The 24,426-nt window shown below is 43.3% G+C and overlaps 2 protein-coding genes across 4 annotated transcripts in view; both read right to left on the minus strand.

The window, feature by feature from the left end:
- Window positions 1-6,052, minus strand: part of celsr2 (cadherin, EGF LAG seven-pass G-type receptor 2) — a 59,387-nt gene extending 53,335 nt beyond the window's left edge. For both annotated transcript variants that reach the window (XM_068594301.1, XM_068594300.1), the window contains exon 1: window positions 2,338-6,052. In XM_068594301.1, coding sequence (XP_068450402.1) covers window positions 2,338-5,878 — 3,541 coding nt within the window. In that variant the 5' untranslated portion in view covers window positions 5,879-6,052. The remainder of the gene's footprint in view (window positions 1-2,337) is intronic.
- Window positions 6,053-9,013: 2,961 nt separating this feature from the next.
- Window positions 9,014-24,184, minus strand: capzb (capping actin protein of muscle Z-line subunit beta). 2 transcript variants are annotated; one of them, XM_068593997.1, is made up of 10 exons: window positions 23,867-24,184; window positions 17,536-17,625; window positions 15,298-15,419; window positions 15,070-15,183; window positions 14,845-14,986; window positions 14,504-14,620; window positions 14,352-14,417; window positions 13,638-13,714; window positions 13,137-13,238; window positions 10,012-10,097 (listed from the first exon to the last, which is right to left on the minus strand). In XM_068593997.1, the coding sequence occupies exons 1-9, from the start codon at window positions 23,867-23,869 to the stop codon at window positions 13,145-13,147; spliced, it is 825 nt and encodes a 274-aa protein (XP_068450098.1). In that variant the 5' UTR covers window positions 23,870-24,184; the 3' UTR covers window positions 10,012-10,097; window positions 13,137-13,144. The 2 variants fall into 2 exon arrangements, with proteins under 2 accessions (XP_068450099.1, XP_068450098.1); XM_068593998.1 differs by lacking the exon at window positions 13,137-13,238 and having other exon boundaries at window positions 9,014-10,097; window positions 23,867-24,181.
- Window positions 24,185-24,426: the final 242 nt, after the last annotated feature.

Genomic DNA, 24,426 nt, shown 5'->3' on the forward strand with positions numbered 1-24,426 from the left:
TGTGACCACAATTCTCTTTATAATACAGAAGTGACATGTGACACTTATTATTATCACATATGACCGTTTTGTTGTTGACATGTGAGAAATACGAGCTGCAATTCAACAGATCCCTAAAGTCTGGCATCAGTTTTAGTCACTTAGCACTGTAAGTTTATCGTTGTCCTTCCTCACATTTAGAAAGGAGACGGGCCCAACGCCGGCACCGCTGACTCGTTACATTAAATGGTCATAACCATGAATTCATGCATTGTACACAACCAATACACAATATGAAGCAACATTGTCAGATCTGTTTTAGTGAAACTGAATCATTTTTAGACCAAATTAAGATCACATTTTATCAGAAAACTAGTCACAGTGCAATGTAATGGATTATATTCCTGAATTCCACTTTAAGAAGATCATCATAATCTGTGGAATATTTAACAATTACCTTCTCAAAGCTATTGCATAAGACACACTTCAAACTTGAAGCAAAGTGTAGTTACATTTGAGCCGTTGCATCCATGTCAGTGTGAAGAGCAGTGCTCAGAAACCATGTTAATCACAGTCAAACCACACACAAAAGATCCCATCAAATATCGTCCATCATAAGGGGCCTCTTTAAAGGCAGCATAAAGAGAAAGATAATAGGAAGACTTGGGAGGTCCCTGGAGGGAGACTCCTTTGAAAATTGGGGTCAGCAGCATCTATTGGAGGAGCTCATCTTCTACCCCGTCTCCTTCTCCAGCAGTCCGTCTGCAAGCTCTTACAGTACGACTGTTTTCTCCAACATGCTCCCAGTTCACTCTACTGCAACTTTACCCTTCACCCCTTCCCCCGCTGTCCTCCTGCCTCCCTCCATCTCCTTCTGTCTCCTGCAGGGGTGCTGACACATAAACCCCAGCAGGTGCAGGACGCGCTGAGGAGACACAGCCTCTAATTGGTCCTTGGTGGAGTCACAGCTGTTGCCCCCAAACACGGCCTGGTATGAGCGCTAGCCCCTGAACCGACAGCCCACTATTGTTCTCCAGAGAGGAAGAACGCAGCTCCAATCCCTTATAACGACTGCTCACTCAATCCATACAGTATCTGCTATTCAGTGTCAACCAATGCGAAAACACTTCCACTTTTTCAGTTAATTCAAAGAAATCCTAAACTTCCTGCCGGCCTTTCATTCTCACCTTTCTTATCCGGTTTCATCTTAAACCAACCTCTTAATACTGTGCCCTGGTTCTGTTTCCCACTCTCTCAGACTGTGCCAAGGTCAAAGAGAAGGCAGATTTACAGCGGATCACAGTGCGCCAAATAAGCTCCAACAGAGGGTTAAACCCCCCCCCCCTCCAACACACACACACACACACACACACACACACACACACACACACTGTCTCTCAGTGGGTGTAATTCAAGATTCAAGTTCAGTCACATTTTTAGGGCAAATAAAACTCAGTAATTTGTGCTGGCATTTAAAATGAAAAGGTACAAGGAACACAGGCGGTTTAAGACGTGCAGGTTAGGACTCCAGCACCGAGCGTGAACAGAAAAGAAGTTACCTGGCTCCAAAACAGTGGACAAACCGGGAATTTAAATTGCAACAAACGCTTGTTATCTTTGCATACAGTGGCAAACCAGAATCCCCAGCCTCAAACACACTTGAGCTGTGAAAACTGAAAACTGTTAAATGTCTATGATTAGAACAAGAAAAAACAAGCCAGCGAAATAATACAATGCTTAAAGAACATCAACTTTTCATTTGGACTCTAAACATGTGATAGAAGTAGAACATAATATAATTAGGTGTTTCATTGTATGTGGGAGGGGTTTGATGGGCAATTATGGGGCACAGTCTGCCCAGTGCAGGGCGGATGCCACAGGATAGAGACGTGCTCAGACAAACACCGAATAAGATCTCCCCAGGAGACGGAATCAGGCTTGTGTAAACAAGAAAGGTCCTCAATGAGAGGAGAAGTCCAAGAAAATACACCGCCTCCGCCCGCATAAACCAAAATAAAACAATTTACCGAACAGACTTGGAATGCTTGAATACATTTTTGTGACTTGGTGCTCTGAGGGATCGTTTTGACGGGGGGAATATAGAGTGGCTTACAAATATCCTGCAATGAAAAGTAATCCTCCCTCATGAATATTTCTATTACAAGGAAATCACTCATGAACACTGAAGCAGGAAAGACACGGTTAAGTCATCACTTCCATTATCCAGTAAATTGAAGCGAAAAATGTAAATTAAGAGACATGTAATGATAATAGAGAAGGAACACTCCTTCTCCTCTCCCTGCACTGTGCATAGCTCACAGGGTGGAGTAATAACAAAGAGCAATTGAACAGTCTCACCTGACACTGAGATCCTCATGGAGGCCTCCAGGGGCCGGTTGTTATCCAGGGCCGGGCTCAGCTGGATCTCTCCCGTGCTTTGGTTCAGGAGGACCAAGTTCAGCTCGTTTCCCACATCGAAGCTGTAGTGGAGCTGGTCCGAGACGTCGGGGTCGTGTGCGGGGATGCGTCCGATCACTCCGGTGGGGAAGCTGCTCGATTTGTCCGTCACGTAGTTGTTGAAGATGATCTGGAAGTTTTTCAGCATGGGAACATTGTCGTTCTTGTCGACAAGTTTGATGTGGATTGTGGCGCGGCTGACCAGAGGCGCAGAGGTGGCCTGGACCACAATTACATACTCTGATCTCGTCTCATAGTCCAGGTCTATTAATGCAGTCAGTTCTCCAGAGAAGATGTCCAGCTGGAACACCTCTGGGATGTTTCCCTCCACTATCTGGTACATAATCTGTGCATTGCTGCCTTCATCTGGATCTGTGGCTAATATGTGTGCAACCACAATGCCTATGGGGCTGTTCTCCATGACCATGATGTCAAACTCATCCTTCTCAAACACAGGAGGGTTGTCGTTCACATCCAGGATTGTTACTTGGATGTTAACTGCCGTTTTCAGAGCAGGAACACCTTTGTCTATGGCAAACGCCTGCAGGCTGTAAACAGGCACATTCTCTCTGTCTAATCTGCGCAGTGTGCGGACAATGCCGGAGGTGGATTCAATTATGAAATCTCCTTCGCCGTCCTCGCCGCCCTGGAAAGTATAGAAGACGCGGCCGTTGAGCCCAGAGTCTCTATCGATGGCAGAGACCTGGACCACGCTGGTGAACACCGGCACGTCCTCCATGACAGAGCCCACGTAGTGGTCTCTGAGGAAGCGGGGGGAGTTGTCGTTGACGTCGTTCACCAGTATCTCCAAGTAGGTGGTGTCGGACTTCTGCGGGATGCCGTTATCTCGAGCAGTAATGGCTAGTGTATAGGAGACATGGTCCTCGTAGTCCAGCTCCGTCTGTGTGGTGACAGCTCCCGTGTCGGCGTCGATGTCAAACTGAGGGATGCTGTCATCCATGTAGTAGGTGATGCGCGCGTTCTCGCCCGTATCTTCATCGGTGGCACTTATTACCACAACAGTGGTGCCGACAGGCCTGTCCTCGTTGATGTTGACGGTGTAATGCGAGCTCTGGAACACGGGCCGGTGTGTGTTGGCGTCAGTGACGTTGACAAACACTTTAGAAGTGTCAAAGCGTGTGCCGTCACTCGCAGTGACAGTCAGGGCGTACTGGCGTTCCAGCTTGTAGTCTAAAGGCAGCGCCAGTGTGATGAGCCCCCCTCCGCTCTGACTGGTGATGGAGAATCTGTTGCGGGTGTTCCCGCTGGATATCTGATAGGTCACCACACTGTTGATGTCCTGGTCCACAGCAGACACAGTCACCACGCTGGTGCCCACGGCCGCATCCTCATTAAGTCGCATGTAATACCCCTTCTGAGTGAACTCTGGGTTGTTGTCGTTGACGTCTAGAATGGTCATGCTGATGCTGGCGGAGGAGGACATGGCAGGGTAGCCGTGATCTCGGGCCTCCACTCCAAAGTTGTAAAAATCGACACTCTCCCTGTCCAGCTCGGCTGCCACTACGATCCATCCTGTGCTGTTGTTGATGGTGAAGGGGAAGTTCGACGTGGTTTCGGTGAGCCGATACTCCAGCCTGGAGTTGTCGCCAGAGTCCGCATCCACGGCTTGGATGTGGATGATGGAGTAGCCCAGCGGCACGTTCTCCAGCACGGTGGCCTGGAACGGAGTGCTGACAAAAATGGGGGCGTTGTCGTTAACATCCAGCACCTGCACCGTAACCAAGCCGCTGATGTTGGAGAGCGGGGGGCGTCCTCCATCCTGAGCCCGGATTCTTAGAGTGTATTCTTTGTTCGCCTCGTAATCCAGCTGACTCACCAGGTCCATGTTACCTGTATGAGCATCAATATAAAACTGTCCCCTGGTGTTTCCGCTCATGATGCTGAAGTGAACGACGGCATTGCTCCCTCTGTCCTGGTCTGTGGCGGTGACCTGCAGGATCTCGGTGTTAGGGGTCATGTCCTCTGGCACCTGGACCACATAGCGTTTCTCACTGAACTGCGGTGCATTATCGTTGTCATCCTCAACCACAATGTGAACAGTAGCTGTGGCGCTGCGGGGCCCCGGGTCACGACCTTGGTCATTTGCCTCAACCAGCAGCATGTAGGCTTCCACCTCCTCTCTGTCTACCAGGCCTTTGGTGCGGATTACACCAGACCTGGAATCAATCTCAAACACGTCATTGGACCCGTTGCTGTTGATGATGCGGTAAAGGATGTTACCGTTAACAGGTGCATCCCCATCCGTGGCCCTCACAGTTAACACCTCATAGCTTATTTCTAGATTCTCCCTGATGTTTTCCTTGTAGTCCTGCTGCTCAAACACGGGGTCATGGTCATTGGTGTCTCTGACTGTGATAGTGAGGGTGGCCATGCCCGTACGCCGGGGCGAGCCGTGGTCGACTGCGGTCACGCGGAATACATGGGTGTCTTTAGTCTCCCGGTCCAGCACCTCTACTGTGCACACGGCACCGTTGGCCGGGTCCACAGCAAAGAGATTGTTGGACCGGCTATCAAAGAGAGCTTCTATAAAATACTCCAGCCGGCCCGCCTCGCCCTCATCCACATCCACTGCTTTTAAAACAACGACAGTAGTCCCAGCTGGCTTATTCTCTGCCACAGAGACCTGGTACATTGGAGGTTGAAACTGAGGGCTGCTGTTGATGCTTCTCCTCCTCCTGCTCACAATTCCTGAATCAGACCGAGCTGCCTTTTCCAGCAGCTTACCTATGTGGCCCTGCTTGAAGGGGCCCTGCCCTACACGCCAGTGGACAGAGATGGGGTTGACTTTAGCGCTCAGTCCCTCTCCTGTAAGCACATCGCAAAGCAGGTCGAGCTCCAGGAGCGTGTCCTGCCTCCAGCACAGCGTCTCGGACACAAACAAGTCGCCCTCGGAGAAATAAAAGTCGCGACTGTTGGTGACTTTGCAGCGCATCGGGGCTCCGGGTAGCAGACCCCCCACGGCAAATAACGCAGAGCCTGCTTGGTGGCAGTCTGAGCGGTGGTGGCTGTGGGTGCTCAACAAACTGAGCACCTCCATGTCCCACTGAGGTTTTCTTTTACGCTTGTTGGAACAGTTCCTACCGTGAACGTGCACGTCGTACTGGCTGGTGAGGAGATGCCTGTAGCCGGAGTCCGTGCAGTCCGCCACGGTGTACACGGTGAAGGGGTTGGAGCGCAGCAAGGCGCACTTTATCGAGTCCGAAACAAACACGATGCCCGCCGCTGCGTCCGTGCCCAGAAACCGCTCCGTGAATTTGGGAGCGAGGACCTGATCCAAAGTACAGCGCGCGCCTCGTTCCGCGCCGGCCACCAGCGTCCTTGGCCCCACATCCTCACTGATGTGAACAGTGTAACAACGCACCAGCGAAACCAGTTTACACCACCAGAAAATCCACAACAAATCCCATTTAACGAAGTACATCGCTCCTCAGTTTGTGTTCAACCGCGTCTCCGAGTGGGAATCCGTGCAGCTCCTTATTCCTTTAAACTTTCCGCCAATGAGTTTCCCTTTGTTGCAGAGGAGCCATGCTGTCAGCGGGCGCTTCTCTCCGTCACTCCGGCTGATTTCAAGAGGTAAGCCCGCAGTCACCTTGTCCGGAGCGGCTCTCTCTCTCTCTCTCTCTCTCTCTCTCTCTCTCTCTCTCTCTCTCTCTCTCTCTCTCTCTCTCTCTCTCTCTCTCTCTCTCTCTCTCTCTCTCTCTCTCTCTCTCTCTCTCTCTCTCTCTCTCTCTCTCTCTCTCTCTCTCTCTCTCTCTCTCTCTCTCTCTCTCTCTCTCTCTCTCTCTCTCTCTCTCTCTCTCTCTCTCTCTCTCTCTCTCTCTCTCTCTCTCTCTCTCTCTCTCTCTCTCTCTCTCTCTCTCTCTCTCTCTCGCCGGCAGCAACTACAGCAGCACCTCCACTCGATGCGCGCAACTCCGCTTGAATGGTGAAAATGGCTCCAGCTCCCCCTGCGCCTCGAGGCTCCTGATTATCATAAACGTGTGTGTGTGTGTGTGTGTGTGTGTGTGTGTGCGTGTGTGTGTGTGTGTGTGTGTGTGTGCGTGTGTGTGTGTGTGTGTGTGTGTGTGTGTGTGTGTGCGTGTGTGTGCACGAGAGCGAGAGCTCTTCGGGGTCTAAGGAGCTGACAGGTTACCCGGATAAATGGTCACCTCCTAAAAGCTTAATTCATTATCAGAAAACAACAAAAACAAGACGTTCATGTAGTTTTCTTGACACCAATGTATTCAATGACCTTATGTCTGACCACGTTTGAATAATGCATGTGTTAGCTTTTCATTGTTTTGGTTTTAACTTTGTTAATAGTCTAAGAACATCCAACACTTTAAATTGCAAAAAGAGAGCTTTGTGCTCTGAACCACGATTATTTCATCAATATGTTCATATGCTATAGCCACCACCTCTCACGAAGGGTTTACTTATTAACTGGCAGACATTCCTCACATGGTGAGCAGTGTTTAACCCAACACAATGAGTATGTGAACGTTATTCTTTCACCAGAATCCAGACTTCAGAAATCTTCGAAAAGAGCAGCTTTTAAATTTAGGACACGAATTTAAATTATTGTCAGTCCATCTGTTGTTTTCAGATGCTCACTTTTCTATTTTCAAAACGGAAGCTGTAAAAAAAACTAAATTATATTTTGAGGTAAACTCTGTTCGATTAAGATACATTATGAAATAAATCAGTTAACTGCAGACAATACAATATTTAACTGCTTTGAGTACAGACAGATGGACTCTTTGATAAAGACCACGTCACTCGGCTGATGTGCTGAACGTGACTGACACCAAGTGGACAAACGGAGGTCACACAGCCTGAGAGCTCTTTTCCAGCAGCAGCCATTATTCCTGCTTCTCATCGTCTCTACAACATGATGACATTGTGTTGAATGAGGCTCTTCAAACTCTGTAAAAATACATTTACTAGATGTCCATTGTGCATTGGTCTTATTATAAAAAAACAACTGGGAAAACAATCCAAACACGAGTTTAATTCATAGCTGTTCTGTCAGATAATCATTAGCAGATGGATTTTATGTCTCGTTGTCACTAATAGATTTTCATTCTTTTCTGGATACTTCATGTACTGTTCAATTAGCTGCCTGACAGTAAATAAAATACAACAATGCAAGACCAAAGTGGCAGACAAATGTGACCAATTAAATCATTAAAAATGATATGCTAAAGTAATGTTTTCTAAAGTGTGATAGGAATTACAATGGTATTTATTATACAAGTTGTCCGACTGTGTTTTATTTGAATACCATCACCCCCCTCCTCCTCTCCACCTCCCTCCCACAGTATAGAAATAGTTCCTAGATTTCAAGAGTTTAGAGACAGTTTTCTTGGCTGCACCTTAAAGACAATATAGGACAAAGAACAAATGTCAATACCTAAGAACCTAACATTTCCAAAAATGTCGTACAGGGGTCACAAATTGAAACCATTTTATGTGTCAGACATTAGAGCAGATATTTACAGTATCTCTGTTAAGAGGGGGAGAATATATTCAGGTCATTAAAGTAGCAATGACAAAATACAGAAGTCATCTGTTGCAAACCAAAAATCATGCATTTATATTTTTATAGTAGGTAAAAGTAGCCAACTAAAGTACTTTAAATAAAAGTAAATCGCACAATAACATCTCAGAAAGTTATAATTTTAGATTTATATTGATGAATTTTGTGGGATTAAATCACTTAAACGCTGCATGTTAATGGCATATTTTATTTACTTTATATGGTGCGTGTCGCTGGAGCCGTAGACCGGCTAAATATTAGCGTTGTGAAGATGTTTCCAGCATTTACATTTTAAAACATATATAACACAATATGAAGTTATAAAGATTTTATCAGGGTCCTAGATTTTCGAGAGATCATTTTCCAAAACATTTTCAGTGGTGATCTAGTCAGACAGGCCATGAACCCCTTTTTTCTTTTTAGGTGCATTTCTCCCTGAACACCAATATTACAAAAAGTAGCATAACTTTTGCCTCCTAAACTTCACATTACGTTACCGAAATGTAACATTTAGTTTGTCGACTTTCCTTTCATCGCCAACTCTTTTCAGTTCATCACACCATATTTTATCTCAATCAATTCATAACCACCTCCTGACAACCCCAACACATTTAAATCCTTCTCGCAGATATCCAGAGACGAATCGCAGCCCTGAAACCTCTGCAGGCACAACACACGTGCCAACAACTGAACATGCTGACCAACTTAACACCAACGATGCTGTCACCTGACGCATGTTCTCAGTGTTGACAACATAACAGCCCAATCAAAATACTCTCGTCCACAAACTATTTACAGGAGACTTAGTTGCTTTTAAATAGTTCATTAATGTTTACCGCTAATATTCATTATTTTATAAATGTTAGTATTACAATTGGGTTTTGCTACTTTATCTTATAAACAATTACATTGTTCTATTCAGCATATATATTCTGCTTCATAAGGAGATTCTTAGTAAAGTGATTAGTAATGCAGTTTGTTATGTTGTCAACCAGCTGTACTGTGCCTTACCTCACAAAATGAACAAACAAATAAGAGCAGCTTTTTACTGTTTTTATTGTTGCTGGAGGCTCTAATACAATATGAATCATAAGCTTTACAAAATAAAAACAAAACAAAAATACAACAAAAAGATTCCCCTCCAAAATGGAAACAGACAAAGGTTTCCACTGAGACACAATGACAAACTGTGACCCCCAACAATGACGTAATAGGTGAGGAGAGAGAAAAGTTGAATAAGCTGAACAGACGGGAGGCATGTCATGTTATACACAGTGTAGGGGGGGCTGGGTTGACGACGTGGGTGTAATCACCCGGTGATTATAACAGTCCATCCCCATGTTTGATAAGTCCACATTTCCACTCGCTGCAGCCCCACACAGGCTCACATGCACGCGGACAGAGTGGAATAAAGAGCAAAAAGCTTGTAACGCAAACCGAAGGCCGCCCTCGTGGTTACACAGTTTAACCATAAGACTGAAAGTTATACACCGACAGTAATAATTTTATACAAATATATCAGGGGGGTGTCGTACACAAAAGTAGGTGCTTGAGATAAATTTGATGTTCATAAAAAGGACGGCCCCGGCGAGCCTACAGCACGGCGCCCGGTTCCTCGACACAGAGGAAACGCTGGGCCAAAGTTGCTCATTTGAAACCGACCGCGGACACATTAGCTGTGAGAACATCAGGGATTATGACTACAATGACCCTCACACTGTAAGATTATCATTAACCATGGTAATACTATTATTATATTTATAACATGGAAGAGAAGAGAGGGGTGAAGAGAGAGAGGGAGCGTGAGTGAATGGCTTCATGGTAGATGAGATGCATGAAAACAAAACCAGACAGACAAAAAAAAACAAATAAAAAGCTATGCATTTTCTCCTTTTTTTGTTTTTCCACAAATAAACAAGAGTGCAGCACTGAAACAGGCTTGGAGGGAGAGAAGTAAATTAACAGAGAAAAGATGGCGGCGATGAGGCAGAGAGAGTGAGAGACAGAAGAGAGAAACATAAAACAGTAGCAACTCTAGCTGGTTTGTTTGCGTTTGAGTGCCTCCATCAGGTCGACCTTCAGAGCCTCCTGCTTTGACTTGTCAGCCAGAGTCTGAACGCTCCTGTGAGAGAGAAGACAGAGAGAAGAGAAACCATCAGCGTCTACCAGAGCACAATGGGAAAAAAACGGCGAGAGAGACTGGAAACGTTTTCCCAGCGAGACAGAAAACACTGTAAGCTCAAGAGCAAAGTCAGACACACGGCACAGCAACTCCTGTGTGGAGAGAAGATGAAGAATAATCATCACCATCACACACAGCACACTTTGATGTCAGGCAAATAAAAAACAACAGTTAGTTATCTGATGACATGCAGTTGGACCATGAGCTTCTCCTGCCCTCCAGCAGGATTCACAGTCCGTTACATTTTGTTGAAGTTATGTTAAGTTGAATAATTAATGGCAAATATAAAATCTAAATGTTTACACCATTTGCTTTAAAGAGAAAGAAAAAGACTTCTTTAAAAAAATGACTCATCCACTGTTTCCTTGAATTCTTGAAGGAAACTGTTTTTCTCGCATTGAGTCGCAGCCTTTAGCGACAGAAATATATCAAAACATCTGTTTACACACAACTGGTGTGTATAATCCAGCAATGCACACAATGTATGCATCTCCGTTAAAACCCAACAACTTTAAACACAATGAATGCCAAGCCAAATTATTTAAATCCATGGAGCCATCACTATTTTTAAAATGTTCTGTTAACTGTGGATGAATGCAACAAAACAATTCAAGAATTTATAGTACCACAGAGCAAGTAATTGATATATGAATGGACCGTTTCTAGGTAAAGTTTAAACCTTAAATCTATTTGAGTTTCTGAAGAAAGTCATTCTGTTAAACAGATGTTTCAGGTATCATAACAAAGCGGTGCTTTCACACTCACTCACTCCTCTGCACTCAGAATAAACACGCCTTTTAAGAAAACCTTATTTGGGCAACAAACTGCAAAACATCAGGGGTGGCGACTGCTTTGAATAATCCAACATGGTTTGTGCTCGTCTGTTAGACTACAAGGTAAACAACACACGCACAACATGGCTGCACAGCTGCTCAACACTGAGGAGCAGGGACATGTATTAATAATAAGCACACAGTCCCACATACACACTCCAGAGTCACCCGAGAGCACGAACCCTCACAAACACAAAATACATCGAGCCATCCGAGACCCGCGGGACTGGCGCTGATCCTGGAGGACACGCCGTCTCTCACGGCGGTTGCTAGACGACAGAACGCATCTCTTGGTATCCGCCATGTCCTCTGAGCTTGTTGGGAAGGAGGCTGAATAACGGCTTGAAGTTGGGCTTTGGTGAGGGAAACTGATAATAGATCATTATAAATGTTCTGTTTATGTTTAGTATTAATTCAGTTCTGGAATTTTATTTAGTTTTATTTGCTTTGGGGAGCAGTTTGTTTGAGTATAACCAAATCAATCACCGTTAATTAATCATGTATGAGCTGAAAGACTCAATAACATTCCTTTTAGTGTTGTTCAATTTATGACAATACCATGCAGTTTGAGGCAAAATCCATGCTGTTAGTTTGCGTGCAGTAGAAATGTTTTATTTTTTAACTATTCTGGGAAAAAAATATTTTTATATTTCTGAATATTGGAATGACGTGTGATGACATTAGTCCCGAGAGTAGACCTTTTTTTTTAACTTACCATCACTGATTAATAGATCTGCAGCAAATGTTTATATAATTATTATTCTCCATATATATTTATATTGTACTCACTCGTTAATTGTTAACGTTGATGCTGCATTTCTGTGTTGTATTATCTTTAATGTTTTTTAATATTTATCTTGCTTTTTGTATATCATAAGACGAGAGCAACCGGAGTCAAATTCACTTGTCTGTGTACACCAGCGTCGGGCCGTGGGATTCAGACCTAGGCTTTCAATGAGTGCTGTATAGTCCACATGAAAGGCGGACTGAGAGGAAAAAGTGTCCCTGGAGTTACTGTCACAGACCGACACACTGGCGTTCATATACTCCACCACCCGCTCCGCCACACGGCTTCACCTAAAACATACGGGGGGAGGGCACTGACCTGCGGCGCTGCTCCACATGATGAGAACAAAAAGAAAAGAAGACGCTGTGAGCAAGATGCGAGCCAGGCCGAGCTTTCACTGCGCCACAGGGTTTCAGATCCCTCTGACTCGCACGTGCGTTAGACTTCTTGGTCCGTGTTACAAGGTTGACGTGCACTAAGGACAGTGCGCACCGGTCGAGAGTCGCGCCGGGAGCAGGGGGCGCGTCCCTCTCCGGCGGGGAGAGAAGTCACAACAAGCACATAGTCCACGGCCCCGGGAAGCGGCGATGTCCGGGCTAGGGCTCTCTCAAGCACGCGGCCGGAGCCGCCGTGCCACCTTCGGCCCGAGCCTTTCCAAGCCGCTCTAGAGCATCACAGTGGAGGAAATGGGCCCAACGAGGGGCAGCACACCAAGGGGGGAGCTCAACCTGTCACGTCAACAACAACGCATGTTGTCCAAATCTATCAACAAAACCACCACACTGACCCTGCACAGTGCAGACATGACATTGCAGCACAGCTGCGCCGGCGACAACCTCTCCCTGAATCAAGGTGCACACCTTAGCGCAGGTAGAGGCCGCGTTGAGAAGCATCAGCACCCCCAGGTGCAGCAGCAACTACAGCTGTGTGGCTTGTTTATGATTAAATACGACAACAGATGTAAAAAAATTAATTAAAAAAAAACATAATCAGCATTTCACTTATCAGATGCACATAACCATCTATGGGAAAGGGGTCATCAGTAAGTCTTGAGATTCTAGGTGAGACGCTAGAGTCACTGATCAATCACAGCGCATGTTAATGGTCACGCGAGTCTTCAGAGAAAGCTTAGAAGCCGCTGGTGTACACACATGGCCAATAAAGCCAATTCTGATTCTGTATAAAATGACCTGTTGTGTTCAGGCTTTTATGATTTGTATAATTTTCTACTTTACTTTCACGGTTGGCTTGTTGTAGATAAAAACTGTATTTATACGGACAGAGTTACGGACAGAGTTATTTTGTACTTACCAATACACACTAAAATAAACACACCAAGACACACATGCCAAGCTGTACCTTTGACCCTAGTCAATGAAGATTTGACGCTGGGTGAGGACCTGCGACAGCTCCTTCTGGAGCTGCCGGTACTTTTGGTTATCAGGCAAAGACTCAATAGATCTGCAGTACAGAGGAGAGGCAGCAGGGAAGGAGAGGTGACGAGAGGGATTGACAGGAGGACAGAGGATGAGAAGAATGGCAGAAGAAATGTGGGGCAGAAGGCGATAAAAAAAAGGGTCATAGGAGAGGGATAGGGGAGGAGGAGGTGAAGAGAATACAGAAATAATACAACTGAAAAGAGGGGAAGCAAAGGTAGGTTTTAAATAAAATTTTAAATAACAAATGACAGAAATTGACAAAAGATGGAAGGAAGACAATAGCTGTTGGACAGGTCAGCCGTTGGAGTAAACTGACTCTTCTCACGGTGAGACTCGTAAAAGAGTTTCTGCAGACGCTGCTGACTGGAGATCCTGTAAAAGAAGAGCAGGTGGAAAGTCACTGAAGCAACTTGTGTAGTACCTTAGGCCGTTGACGATGTCCTTGGTCTTCCCAAAGTAGATTTCATTCAGCGTGGAGCGAATCTTGTTCTCCATATCCTGGAACACAAATCAAGACATTCTTAACTTTAAGTCCGTCTCTTTTCTCCGATTATCAACGAGTACATTTTTAGACAATTACCTCACTGACTAGATATGGAGGCGTGTGAACATGATGCACAGTGACACCGGCTTTTCTCCATTCGTGTTGCACAATTGTATTATATTATACTATACAGAGAGGGGTTTTTCTTACCCGTTATGATGCATTACAAATCAACATTACCACAAACCACAACATTCAAAATGATCATGAAGTTGAATCAGCGCCTCTAAAAAATATTTCTATAAATTAAATGCATTTCATCTGATTTTAATGTAGGAAATTGCAGATTGCATAGTTGTTGACCTATAAATGTAAAAGAAAAAGCCAGATAGAGTTTAATCACTCTTTAATTACCGCCCTTTCCTGAGTCGAGAATACAGAAGCAGTATGTTAATGTTATTGTTTCATAATCAGTTTCACACTCGTGTTTTTAAAACTACAGGACGGTTTCATCGACAGGACGGTGTGATTAGCGGCCCAAACATCCCTTTTTTTTTTACTGTGAGTGAAAATGACTCGAGTCATTTCACTGCAGGTGAGTTAAATCAGTCCAAAAAGTGAAACATGGAAAAATTCAGCAGATGTACTGACTTCGACAAGGCGGCCAATGTTGGCGATGTGGGGTGAGGACTCTCCGACCGTCTCATCTTTTTCCATCTGTGAAAAGATAAGGCGTTGAGTTCACGGGTGCTTACAGAGGTCGGCGGTGCGAGCAGTGGTTTCATGTTTAGTTCAACACGTACCTGTCTTGTAAGACTGCCGCCCAGGTTCATGGTGCCGGAGCCGGTCTTGGTTGTCTGGAGCCACAGCATGACGGTGGAGGTGAGTTTGTAGTGAGCAGTACGACCGCTGGACTTCTCCTGCTCGCACAACAGACAAAGGAATGAGACGATACTCCAGACTAAACTGGGAGGTTTTACACCGCAGTCTAAAGATTTCTGATACAAATCTCTTGCGTTTAATCAATGTCAAACGTCAGCTGCAGATGTCATGCACAGGTTGTCTTTGCCCGTTCTCACTGCCTCTGAGAAAACCAAAGGTTTCAATTAAAATGTTAACCTATTTCACATCAGCTGATTCTCACCTGCACCTCCACCACATGGATGGAGTCCCAACACCCCTTGATCTTCTTGGATCCATCCCCAGCCTTCTTAATGAGAATAACTCCAGCGAAGCCGTGATCCAAGTCCCAGAGGTACACAGAGGACACACCACCCTCAAAGTACCTGAAAAACACATCAGAGGTCACCAAAGGGCGAGACTGACCGTTTATTAAAACTTCCCATGAGATCGCTTCCTTGGAACTCACAGGTCTCTGTACTGGTCAAAGGCGTTATTGGCTTCGACCTCGAGTTTCCTCAGGCGAGCTGAAGGCATTGCACCGTCTTCAATAGGTGGTTCATACTTATTACTCCACGGGGATCTGGTGAATTAAGGACATTACAAAAACCCATTAAAAGATCTATTGAACAGATGAACTGCTCATAATGTAGTTAATGTTCCTTGTCCATGACTGAGGTGCAGTATTAAACTCCACCTGTAGGAGTCGCCGTCTCGATTGTAATCACAGAGCAGATAGTCTTTCCCCACCACCTTGTCCCGGGCAATCTTCAAGGGCTGGTCCACAGAGGAGAGGAGGTCTTCACACAGACTGGGCACCTGGACACAAACCAGAGAAAGCTCAACATCAGCAGATTGTTTTCCAGAGCAGCGCTATGATCAGCTACAAAACATTCCACAGAAGTTTGTCACACATCTTAACTACTCAGAGAAGTTATTAAAAGTGTTCTGTTTGTCTTGAGTGTCAGCAAGAAACTTAAGAGCGAGCTATTTTTGCCAATGCAGACTTCTTGTACGAGATGCCAAATTCTAAAATTTGCGGGGACTGAAGTAGAGTTCAAAAAGTAGCCTTGTATTTAATCCTCTCATTTTGCTCAAAAATTTACTGCAAGTTTATGTCTTTTCTTTCACCTTCGAGCTCCACGAGCAGAGGTTACTGAGGAGAGCTGTAATTAAATATCAATGAGAAACATAATACCTAAAAAGGATTCGTTGGTACAAATTACTTCTCACAGACTGACATGGACTCCCCTCTCTATGTCCTCCTAAATAAGAGTAAAGACACAAAGGAGGCACTGTTTCCTTAAAAAAAAAAAAAGAAATCCCCCCACCCCCAAACACACACCTGGCAGCCCAGACTGGATGAGACAAGGGAAAGAGGGGGGAACACAACCCAGTGGGACGAGTGTGGTAGGGAGAAAAGGGAGAGAAGTGGGACCAACAGGAAGGACTGAGGTGATTTCAGGTGATTCTGAGTCACCAGGAAGAGTTTGAGCAGAGTTGGTGGAGCCAAAAAGTGCCTAGCAGTGATTGACAGCTGCGATAATAATCGCTAACAACCGGACACAGTGAAATAGGTGAGGAGAGAGCCGATGCCCGGGTAGAGGGAGGTTAAAGGTGAGGGAGGAGGAAGGCGAGTAGGGGGTCTGGGTGGAAAGGAACACATAGGCCCACAACACAAGTTGTCATGCAAACAATGGCAAAAGTGTGATTTGATTTCTGTCTGATTGAGCTTAATTTGTCACAGTCAGCTGGCAATGCTGTGTTAAAACCCACAAAACTCGCCTCACAATTTCAAAATGTTTGTGTGTTGCACTGAAGATTTTCAATAAAAAACCTCTCCAGTGGTAGCTGCTCCATGCGGAAGGAGATGGAGACTGTCTTTGGCTTTAAGTCATGACTTGAATATTTATAATAAATAAAGTTGGCAGTTTGTGGGTCGGGACCCGTGTCCATATAAGTATTGACATATTTTAATATGTTTGGTCTGGTATATGGTCTAATGGCTTTGTTAAGAATATCGCTGCAAGTGTTACAAATATATATTGTGTACTTGTCTGCTTTGAGTCTGTTGTCATTATTTAAGTATAAAATAATGATGTTGAAATAACAGCCCTGCTTGAGAAATAAATGGAGCTTCCAACCATATTAATTCCTCAGACTTCTAAAGAATGTAGGTTATTATTATGGTGATTATTATTATTAATAATCATCATAATATTATGATTATTAATTAATAATCATAATAATACATTTGATATATAGCGCTTTTCAAAATACTCCAAAGCACTTTACAAACATTAAAATCATCATGAAAGAGCTATACAATCAAACAAAAGTGTGTATTGTATTAAATGTATGATATTTATTATCTAAAAAGGTAAACCAAAGATCTCAATTAAAAAAAGTGGCCATCCTCCATACGATGCTCTAACCTCCAGGTAGCTCTTAGTCACAAAAAGATTGGAGACCCCTAATTTATATATGAAAAAGTCTACTTTTGGAGGCTAGTGTGTGAATTAATTACTTGAAGAATAAAAAGCATGGACTATTTTACAATTGTATTCAGAATTTTTGAGGACAACCATCAGATTTTCAAAGTAAATTTTGGAAAACAAAAGTTTTTTACTGTGTCTCACTGTACGAGTTCATCACATTTAGATTTCATTGAAAGTCGATAAGTTCTTATATTGAATCATCACCCCGTTCTAGAGTTATGTGTGACATGGTGAGCCTCCAGTGAACATATAGCTACGGGGAAGTTGGCGACATCTTGACTCAATTATTGCATATTCATAGGTTTGTTTTTCTGGGGAAAAACATACCAGACACATTATTATACAAAACAGAGTATATTGTATATTTAATCTAAACACGTCTGGATAAGACTGTGCGTGTTTTCCTCTGAGGAGACAAAGCAAAGACAGTAACTCACCAGGTCAATGAGGTCACTGAGGTTTTTCTCGATCTGCTGAGGAGGCAGACGCCTCATCAGGTCCAGGGCACAGTCCAGCTGCTGGTCATTCTGAAGACAAAGAGACGATTATAACACTGTACTGTCAGATTACAGTTAAATACATCTGTTCATAGCTTCACAGCCCTGCAGCTTTCCTCCAGACTAAATCGTTTGTGTCACATTCAGTGTGTTACTGGATACTGGTATGTTTATATTTGCATCTAATTTACTTACAAAAACATTTATTTTATCTCCTTAAATGATGACAAATGACAAATCCTGAAACTAAAAGTGAGTGGTGACCCCATATGACCGTGTTTCAAACAACTGTTGTGTGTGAAATTTGTTGTTAGGCAATTTGACAGATGTAATATTCATATTTAGAAAGAACGAAGAAAAAATGAACTCCACAACATTAAAGAACTTTTTGGGAAAATGGTATCACTCTTGTCTCTAGATACAAAAAGTGACTTACTCATAAAGCGTTCTGTATTGTAAAACCATGTACGTCAAATATTGACTATTCAATAATTGAGAGTACTTCTTGTGCTGGCATTTTAACTGAGCGCAAAGTTACAACACTTAATTAGTTCAGTGTTTCTCACTACAGTTAAAGTAGAAACGTTTTCTTTTAATTGATGCGTTCACTTGGACTTCAGCATTATGTTTTTGCTGAGGATTAAGAAAGTTGTGTTCAAATCCAGAATCTTCCTGCCCCAACAACACAAAACACACACACACAAGGTTTCCACATCTCCTGAGGTGCCGTCTTGTCTTGAGCACATTATGAGGCTTCAGCCGTCCACTAGACAAAACAAGCGAGACTCTTCCATTTCAAGATACAACCTTTTGCGTAGAAAATGTCTTCTTTGAGATACTTTCCCGCTTCTGCAGCTCATCAAGTAAATACTGCCTGACAAAAACACAAGACTTTGTTCCAAGAAATATGTAGACTAACTCAAACTGTTAAGCTTCACAATAACTTAAACTTTTAAATATATTTTTATGCAGAATGAGGACTATTGATTTTGAAGAGGACTCAGTATTGCTTTGCTCTCTAAAAGAAAAAACAAAACAAGCTCCATCCCATCTCACAAACAGCACAACAATGAAGGCCTGTTACATTTTGTAAGAGGGTATAAGAAGAGTTGCTGTGCAGGAAATATCCACACCCTTGCAGGCAAACTTTGCTTGCACTGTGAAATTACAGACACATTTGAGCTCACTCGGCAGAACGGCACTCATGATTTGTCATGTGAGAATTTGCAAAGAAAAAAATTGTTTGAGATGAAATAGTAATTGGCGCCAAATACTTTTGTGATGTATGAAATTAAATAAGGTCAAATTTTGCTATCAAACTAACTAACATGTCCTTCAGCTGTCAAAAGATGCGTTCATTTGGCAGTGAGACGTGTGTCAAAGAGAACAGGTGGAATCAGCTTATCCTCAAAAGGTGGTGTGGCGGGAGGCATTTTCAATGAGGATGAGTTGTACTGAGATGAACAACAAATCAGTAAATGACAACACAACTGCAATTTAGGCAAAACTTAAATTGTATCTTTGGGTTTGTACATAGTCTTTATATAAGAAGAGAACGTAGTCATTGTGACGACAACCATTGGTTTCTGGACTGCTGTTATAAAGCCTTAAGTCCGGCGATTTCACCGTCACCATCTTGAATGGAAATACGTGCCTGGTAGCGGTGGCAACATGTCAAGCATACCCCGGTTTATGGTCTATTTGACTCTAAATGGGAGAATAATTGACTAACTGAACATCATCCTGTATTGTTTACTGAGGTAATAAATCCAGAGAGAATGCCAGTTTAAAGACACTTCTGCATCGGCATCACCAGAACCGGAAGTTGCCGTCTGGTTTTGTATGTTGCCAGTACAAGACAGTTGAGTGGCATCAGACAAGTAGAAAAGCCAAATATATACTTTTACAAGACTATGATATATTGATATAATACTAATACTACTACTAATAATGATCATGCTCTTAGTACTGAACATTAAGGCTGTGTGATATGGCCCAAAATTCATATCACTGTATTTTGTAAGATTCTGATGGTTTCACAGTATTTTTTTTTTTTTAGCCGCCGGCCAACTACACAGCAGTGTAGTCAGCTAGCCGTATTAAGCCGTAACAAGTGCCGGCAACAACATTATTTTTTAACAGGTTAATGTTGAAAGCGCAGCAGGATACTTATGTGTCATGGTTCAAACTTTAGTTGTGTATTCAACTTCATAACAACAATTGATAACCCACAACTAACGCTCTTTAACAGGGTTAAACACCACAACACAACACTTTGGGACACAATAGTTGGTAAAATTAATAATTATATATTTATAAAATTACAAAGTCAAATTGCATGCTGGTTATAGCTCGCACACAAAAAACTGGAAGAGTACATATTACTGTATTGGTATTGAGTAAACTGCCTGTGGCTCAAAAGTTAAATTAAAATCTTAAGTTATAAGTCTTAACCTTTCCCTCCATCAAACTGATGTAAGGTTACCATTAATGAATAATAAACTAATAAAGATTGAACCTCTCCGGAGAAATCGGAGCAGGCGAATCATTTAAAAAAGTCCTGCTGAGATCAGGCTGCTCTTGGCCGGCAGCAGTGCGCTGACGGCCCATGGCGACGAGGCTCATCGGTCCCACGAGCAGGACTTCAAACCGCCGGTAACTCTTTTAGTCGGCTGATTCTTGACAAACTGATAATATAAATCTAAAATTTCTGTAGATGCTTTTCATATTCATGTCTAGTGAAGTTCAGGTTAGGTTAGCGAGGTCAGTACAACACAGCTATGCAGCTCTAGTTGTGTCTAGAAATGTCTAGTTCTCAAGGGAACTTTGGTCACACGCCTGCACTCCTCAACACACACACCTGTTTATCAGTATATTGACATAAGAGAGAAGCAGACCGGACGTTGCACGTTCCTTTCTGTGAGAAGAGATGAGAACACAGAATTCTCCTCCTCTTGACAGTTTAGAGCCAATTAAATGTTACTTTTCTTATGATATGTTGATGACGGAAAACCGCGTATTAAAGAGCCGAACTTCCGGCTGTTCGGGGTGATGTCTTAGACGGTCAACCTGCGTTGACTGGACGACTCCCTGCCTTTGCAACTGCAGAGCTTGTTACTTTACCTGTGATCGAGGAAATAAATTATGAAAAAGAGAAGTTGGTCGAACTGAATTCTTCTGGAAGCTACAGCAGGCATCCAATAATTTTCACGCTAACAAAACCGACCACAGATTTGAAACTTAAACAACTAACTTCTTGCCAGAAAACATCCTCAAATTACATTTTGTGACTCAACAACAGTAGTATTCAGAGACTCCAGTTTTGATTTCTCATCCGCCATTGTTCTCCGTTTGCTCGTGCCAAAATGCATTCTGGGATATTGAGAAACGCGGAAGACAAGCCACACAAACAGCTGTTCGCCGCCCGGCAACTTGCATTTGCCAGCATGCAATTTGGCCTTGTAATTTTTCACCATGACTGAACTTAGAACCCTGACATGTAAGTAGCTTTGCTGCACACTCAGTGTTGAACTGTGAACAATAAAATGTGCTTACTGGCGCAGAACAACAACAGATGTTGTGTTATGACTGTATGTGAAAAATTCATACCGTACGGAATACTGAAACCGGTATACCGCACAGCCCTCCTCAAGATGATTTGTTTTCTCACTGCACAAAGCTGTCGATTCAAGTAAAGGACTCTTGACGTTTTAATGCATCCATTATGATCCTGTGAAAACTTCCCCGACTGTGGCAGCTGGGTTGTCTGGAGCAACACAAAGAACTCAAAACATCTGGTCGGACATCACTGACTGGGCTATCAATCTCTGATCCAATCTCTTCCACACAAACATCCTGACAGACCATAATATCTCACCATCTTCCCACACAGTGATCCCTGTCAAACACTGTGTTTGAAGAACAAGAACAAGCTGACAGAATCATAGCAGAACAAATTAACTGAACAAATGGCAGTTAGGGAGGCATACATTTCAGAGTTTCTCACAGGAAATTGGAAAAACATGGCCACATATGATTGTCAAACCAACTTCAGCCTGGTGGTGTACGACCCACAATAAATTGTCGAACACTAGCACCTGATGGCTGATCGTGTCTTATTGGGCAAACTCCCAACATTGTGACCTGAAGAGCTGCTTAATTACTGCAAAGCGAATGTACGATGCGACCGATCAATCAGTATTTTGAAACAATGACTATATGAATAAAGGAACTGAAGGTAGGTTTTATACAACTGTTAGAAATACTATAAAATGTGTGGTTTGCAACAAACACTAATAATTATAACTCACTATCATTACAATGATCTAACTTTTCCAGATAAACATTCCTGTAGGTTTTATCCTGGAGAAGACATTCCTTTTAAAAACAGTCTCTTTGTTGTGCTGCATTTTTAGGATAAACGAAATGTCAAATATTTCACTTTACGCAGTCACATCAATAAAGACTAAATGTATGTATTCATATTGACAACTGTTGAAGACACAGAAAAGACAGCTCAGCACTGCATGGCCCTCCCCTAGGGGTTTTCGTTTCTCTCCCTTAAGTATGCAGTGAGCAGCAGGATAGCAGTGAGCATGGAAGGACAGACCAGCCACGACATGAAACTCTAGGGAATGTACAAGCAGATGTAGGAAGTTGAGTAATACTAGAGGGAAAAACCCATTATTACGCTAACCCTAACAGGTAACTGTGTATATCTCATTAATTTTCATCCGAGCATTATCAGACAGTGTCATAAAAGCCACTACTACCGTAGTTATAACATTTTACAGTACCTGAATTTAGTTTAACTTCCCATATTGTATAAATGTGTTTACAAACGTATATCAATTTAAATTCATTATAAATGTCATAATCATTATGGAAAAATAAAAACAGCCCAAAAAAGAAATATTGTTTTGCCCAGCTACATTATTTGTTTTACTCATTTTTGTCACTTCCCTTTTAGATGTTGACAAAACTCTCCAACTTGGCTTATCTATCAAGTGATTCCTTTTAGGTGCAAAAGCTTAACAGAGTATATTCAACTGCTGGCAGGTTAAAGGACAATGACATGTTATAAAGTAGAGAACTCTTTTTCCATAAACATTTTTCTCAAAGATGACCCTGAACATAACAGAAATTCTAGGCAATAAATCCTGTGCCATTTCCTCTCCTCTGAGTTGCTTTTTGCCTGTCTTAAAATCTCTCTCAGCTGATGAATCAGTCCGCACCATCAGACACCTGCGCTCCTTGACACAGTGTTTACCAGCGCTCCTGTCTCTGTGTAAACACTAGCTCAGACCAACAACCCCCGGGGTCAGGGGAGGCGGTGAGGCTCAGCCAGCAGAACGGATGAAGTGAGGCCGATGAGATTGGGCGGCTAGGGAGGAAAACCAGCTGCTCTTCCAAACTTAGGCACAAGACATTTTTGCCTTCACTACAAAACATATTTTTTTTTAAAAGTACAAAATAATTCTCCATTATGCTAGAGTAGCTCAAGTCACATAATTTTTCGAACAATAATACATGATCAATTACAGTGATGTCACTGCCATATAAACGGATTAGACAGGAAAATGCTCAAAAACATAGAATGGGTAAACAATAATTGCTAATGTAATTTAATGGTTTAAGTTTAACATTTTCTATATTCAATTTTAGCAAAGTTAAGATCAAACTCGCAAGCCAGGAACGCCTTGAGGAGGTTGACAGCTTGTCATGGTTAGGAATAGGAGGAGCAAGGAGTCTTATTTTAGCTACAGGCAACCCGGCGCTTGACTATATTAGCCTGTGTGCGTGAGTGGTGCACGACTGTATGACCGTGTGTGTGTGTGTGTGTGTGTGTGTGTGTGTGTGTGTGTGTGTGTGTGTGTGTGTGTGTGGGGAGGGAGCTGGGTGTGCACACCTTATATTCAGACTCCTCACTAATACTGTACACGTACTTGTCTCAAATCCAAAACATCCTGTGCTAACTTTATGACTACGGAGCATCCAGCTTGGCTACCTGCTAGCTAACTAGTTAGTAGAAACAGCTGCTAGCTTCGCCACGGACCCAATTAATTCGTATTCGATACGGGGAAGTTTTTGCAAACACAGTAACTTAGATGTGTATCGGTGATTTATACACTTGAATCCCCTGCTGCTGCCTTCAGGTTACTATCTAGCGCCAGCTAGCGTTAGCTTAGCTTAGCACCCCTAGCCATTAGCAGCAGCCCCACCAGAACCCTGTCTCCGTCCCTCTCTCCTCCAGCTCTACCGCGGCCCTTACCATGTCTGCGGCGGTCTCAGCGGGGCAGGGGGCACGATTTTACCGATGACTGTACACCTTAGCTTTACTATGGTTCAACAAGTTACTCCTCGCGTCTGTTCTTGATGTGTTGTTTTTAGAGTCCCCCGCGGAAGATGTTTTGTTCGCCTCTCCCTCACTGAACCCAGCCCTGTCAGCGAAATTCACTTCCTCAACCGGGCTACAGGAAGGAGGAGGCTGCAGTCAGAAAACACAGGCCTCGGTTGCACATCCGGGTCACTCTGGGCTTTCTCTGCAGCAGCCAATGGCAAAGGAGCAAGAAAGGCATTGCCAAGTATGGAAAGAGAGGAGTGGTGCAGTAAATGTGCACTCAGGGAAGGCAGTAGATAGGCAAATACGCTTAGTTGTAAAACAACAACAACAATAACAACAACGTTGCTCTACTAACAATGACTGGAAACTGCTAATAATGTGACGTTTACAGAGTCCCTTTTACTCCTTTCATTCACTTTTATTAGAAATTATGACAAACTAAATTTAATTTAAAATCTAAATTAAATCTAAATTAAACTAAAACATTA

This window comes from Clinocottus analis, unplaced genomic scaffold (genome assembly GCF_023055335.1).
Source record: "Clinocottus analis isolate CAN_PGR_092001 unplaced genomic scaffold, fCliAna1.0.p SCAF_3, whole genome shotgun sequence".
NCBI classification, from domain to species: domain Eukaryota; kingdom Metazoa; phylum Chordata; class Actinopteri; order Perciformes; family Cottidae; genus Clinocottus; species Clinocottus analis.

Coding starts and splice junctions, on each gene's coding strand:
- capzb (XM_068593997.1), bottom strand. Junction 14,987..15,069: donor TTTGACCAGTACAGAGACCT/GTGAGTTCCAAG, acceptor TGTGTTTTTCAG/GTACTTTGAGGGTGGTGTGT. Junction 13,715..14,351: donor ACATTGGCCGCCTTGTCGAA/GTCAGTACATCT, acceptor TTTGTGTTCCAG/GATATGGAGAACAAGATTCG.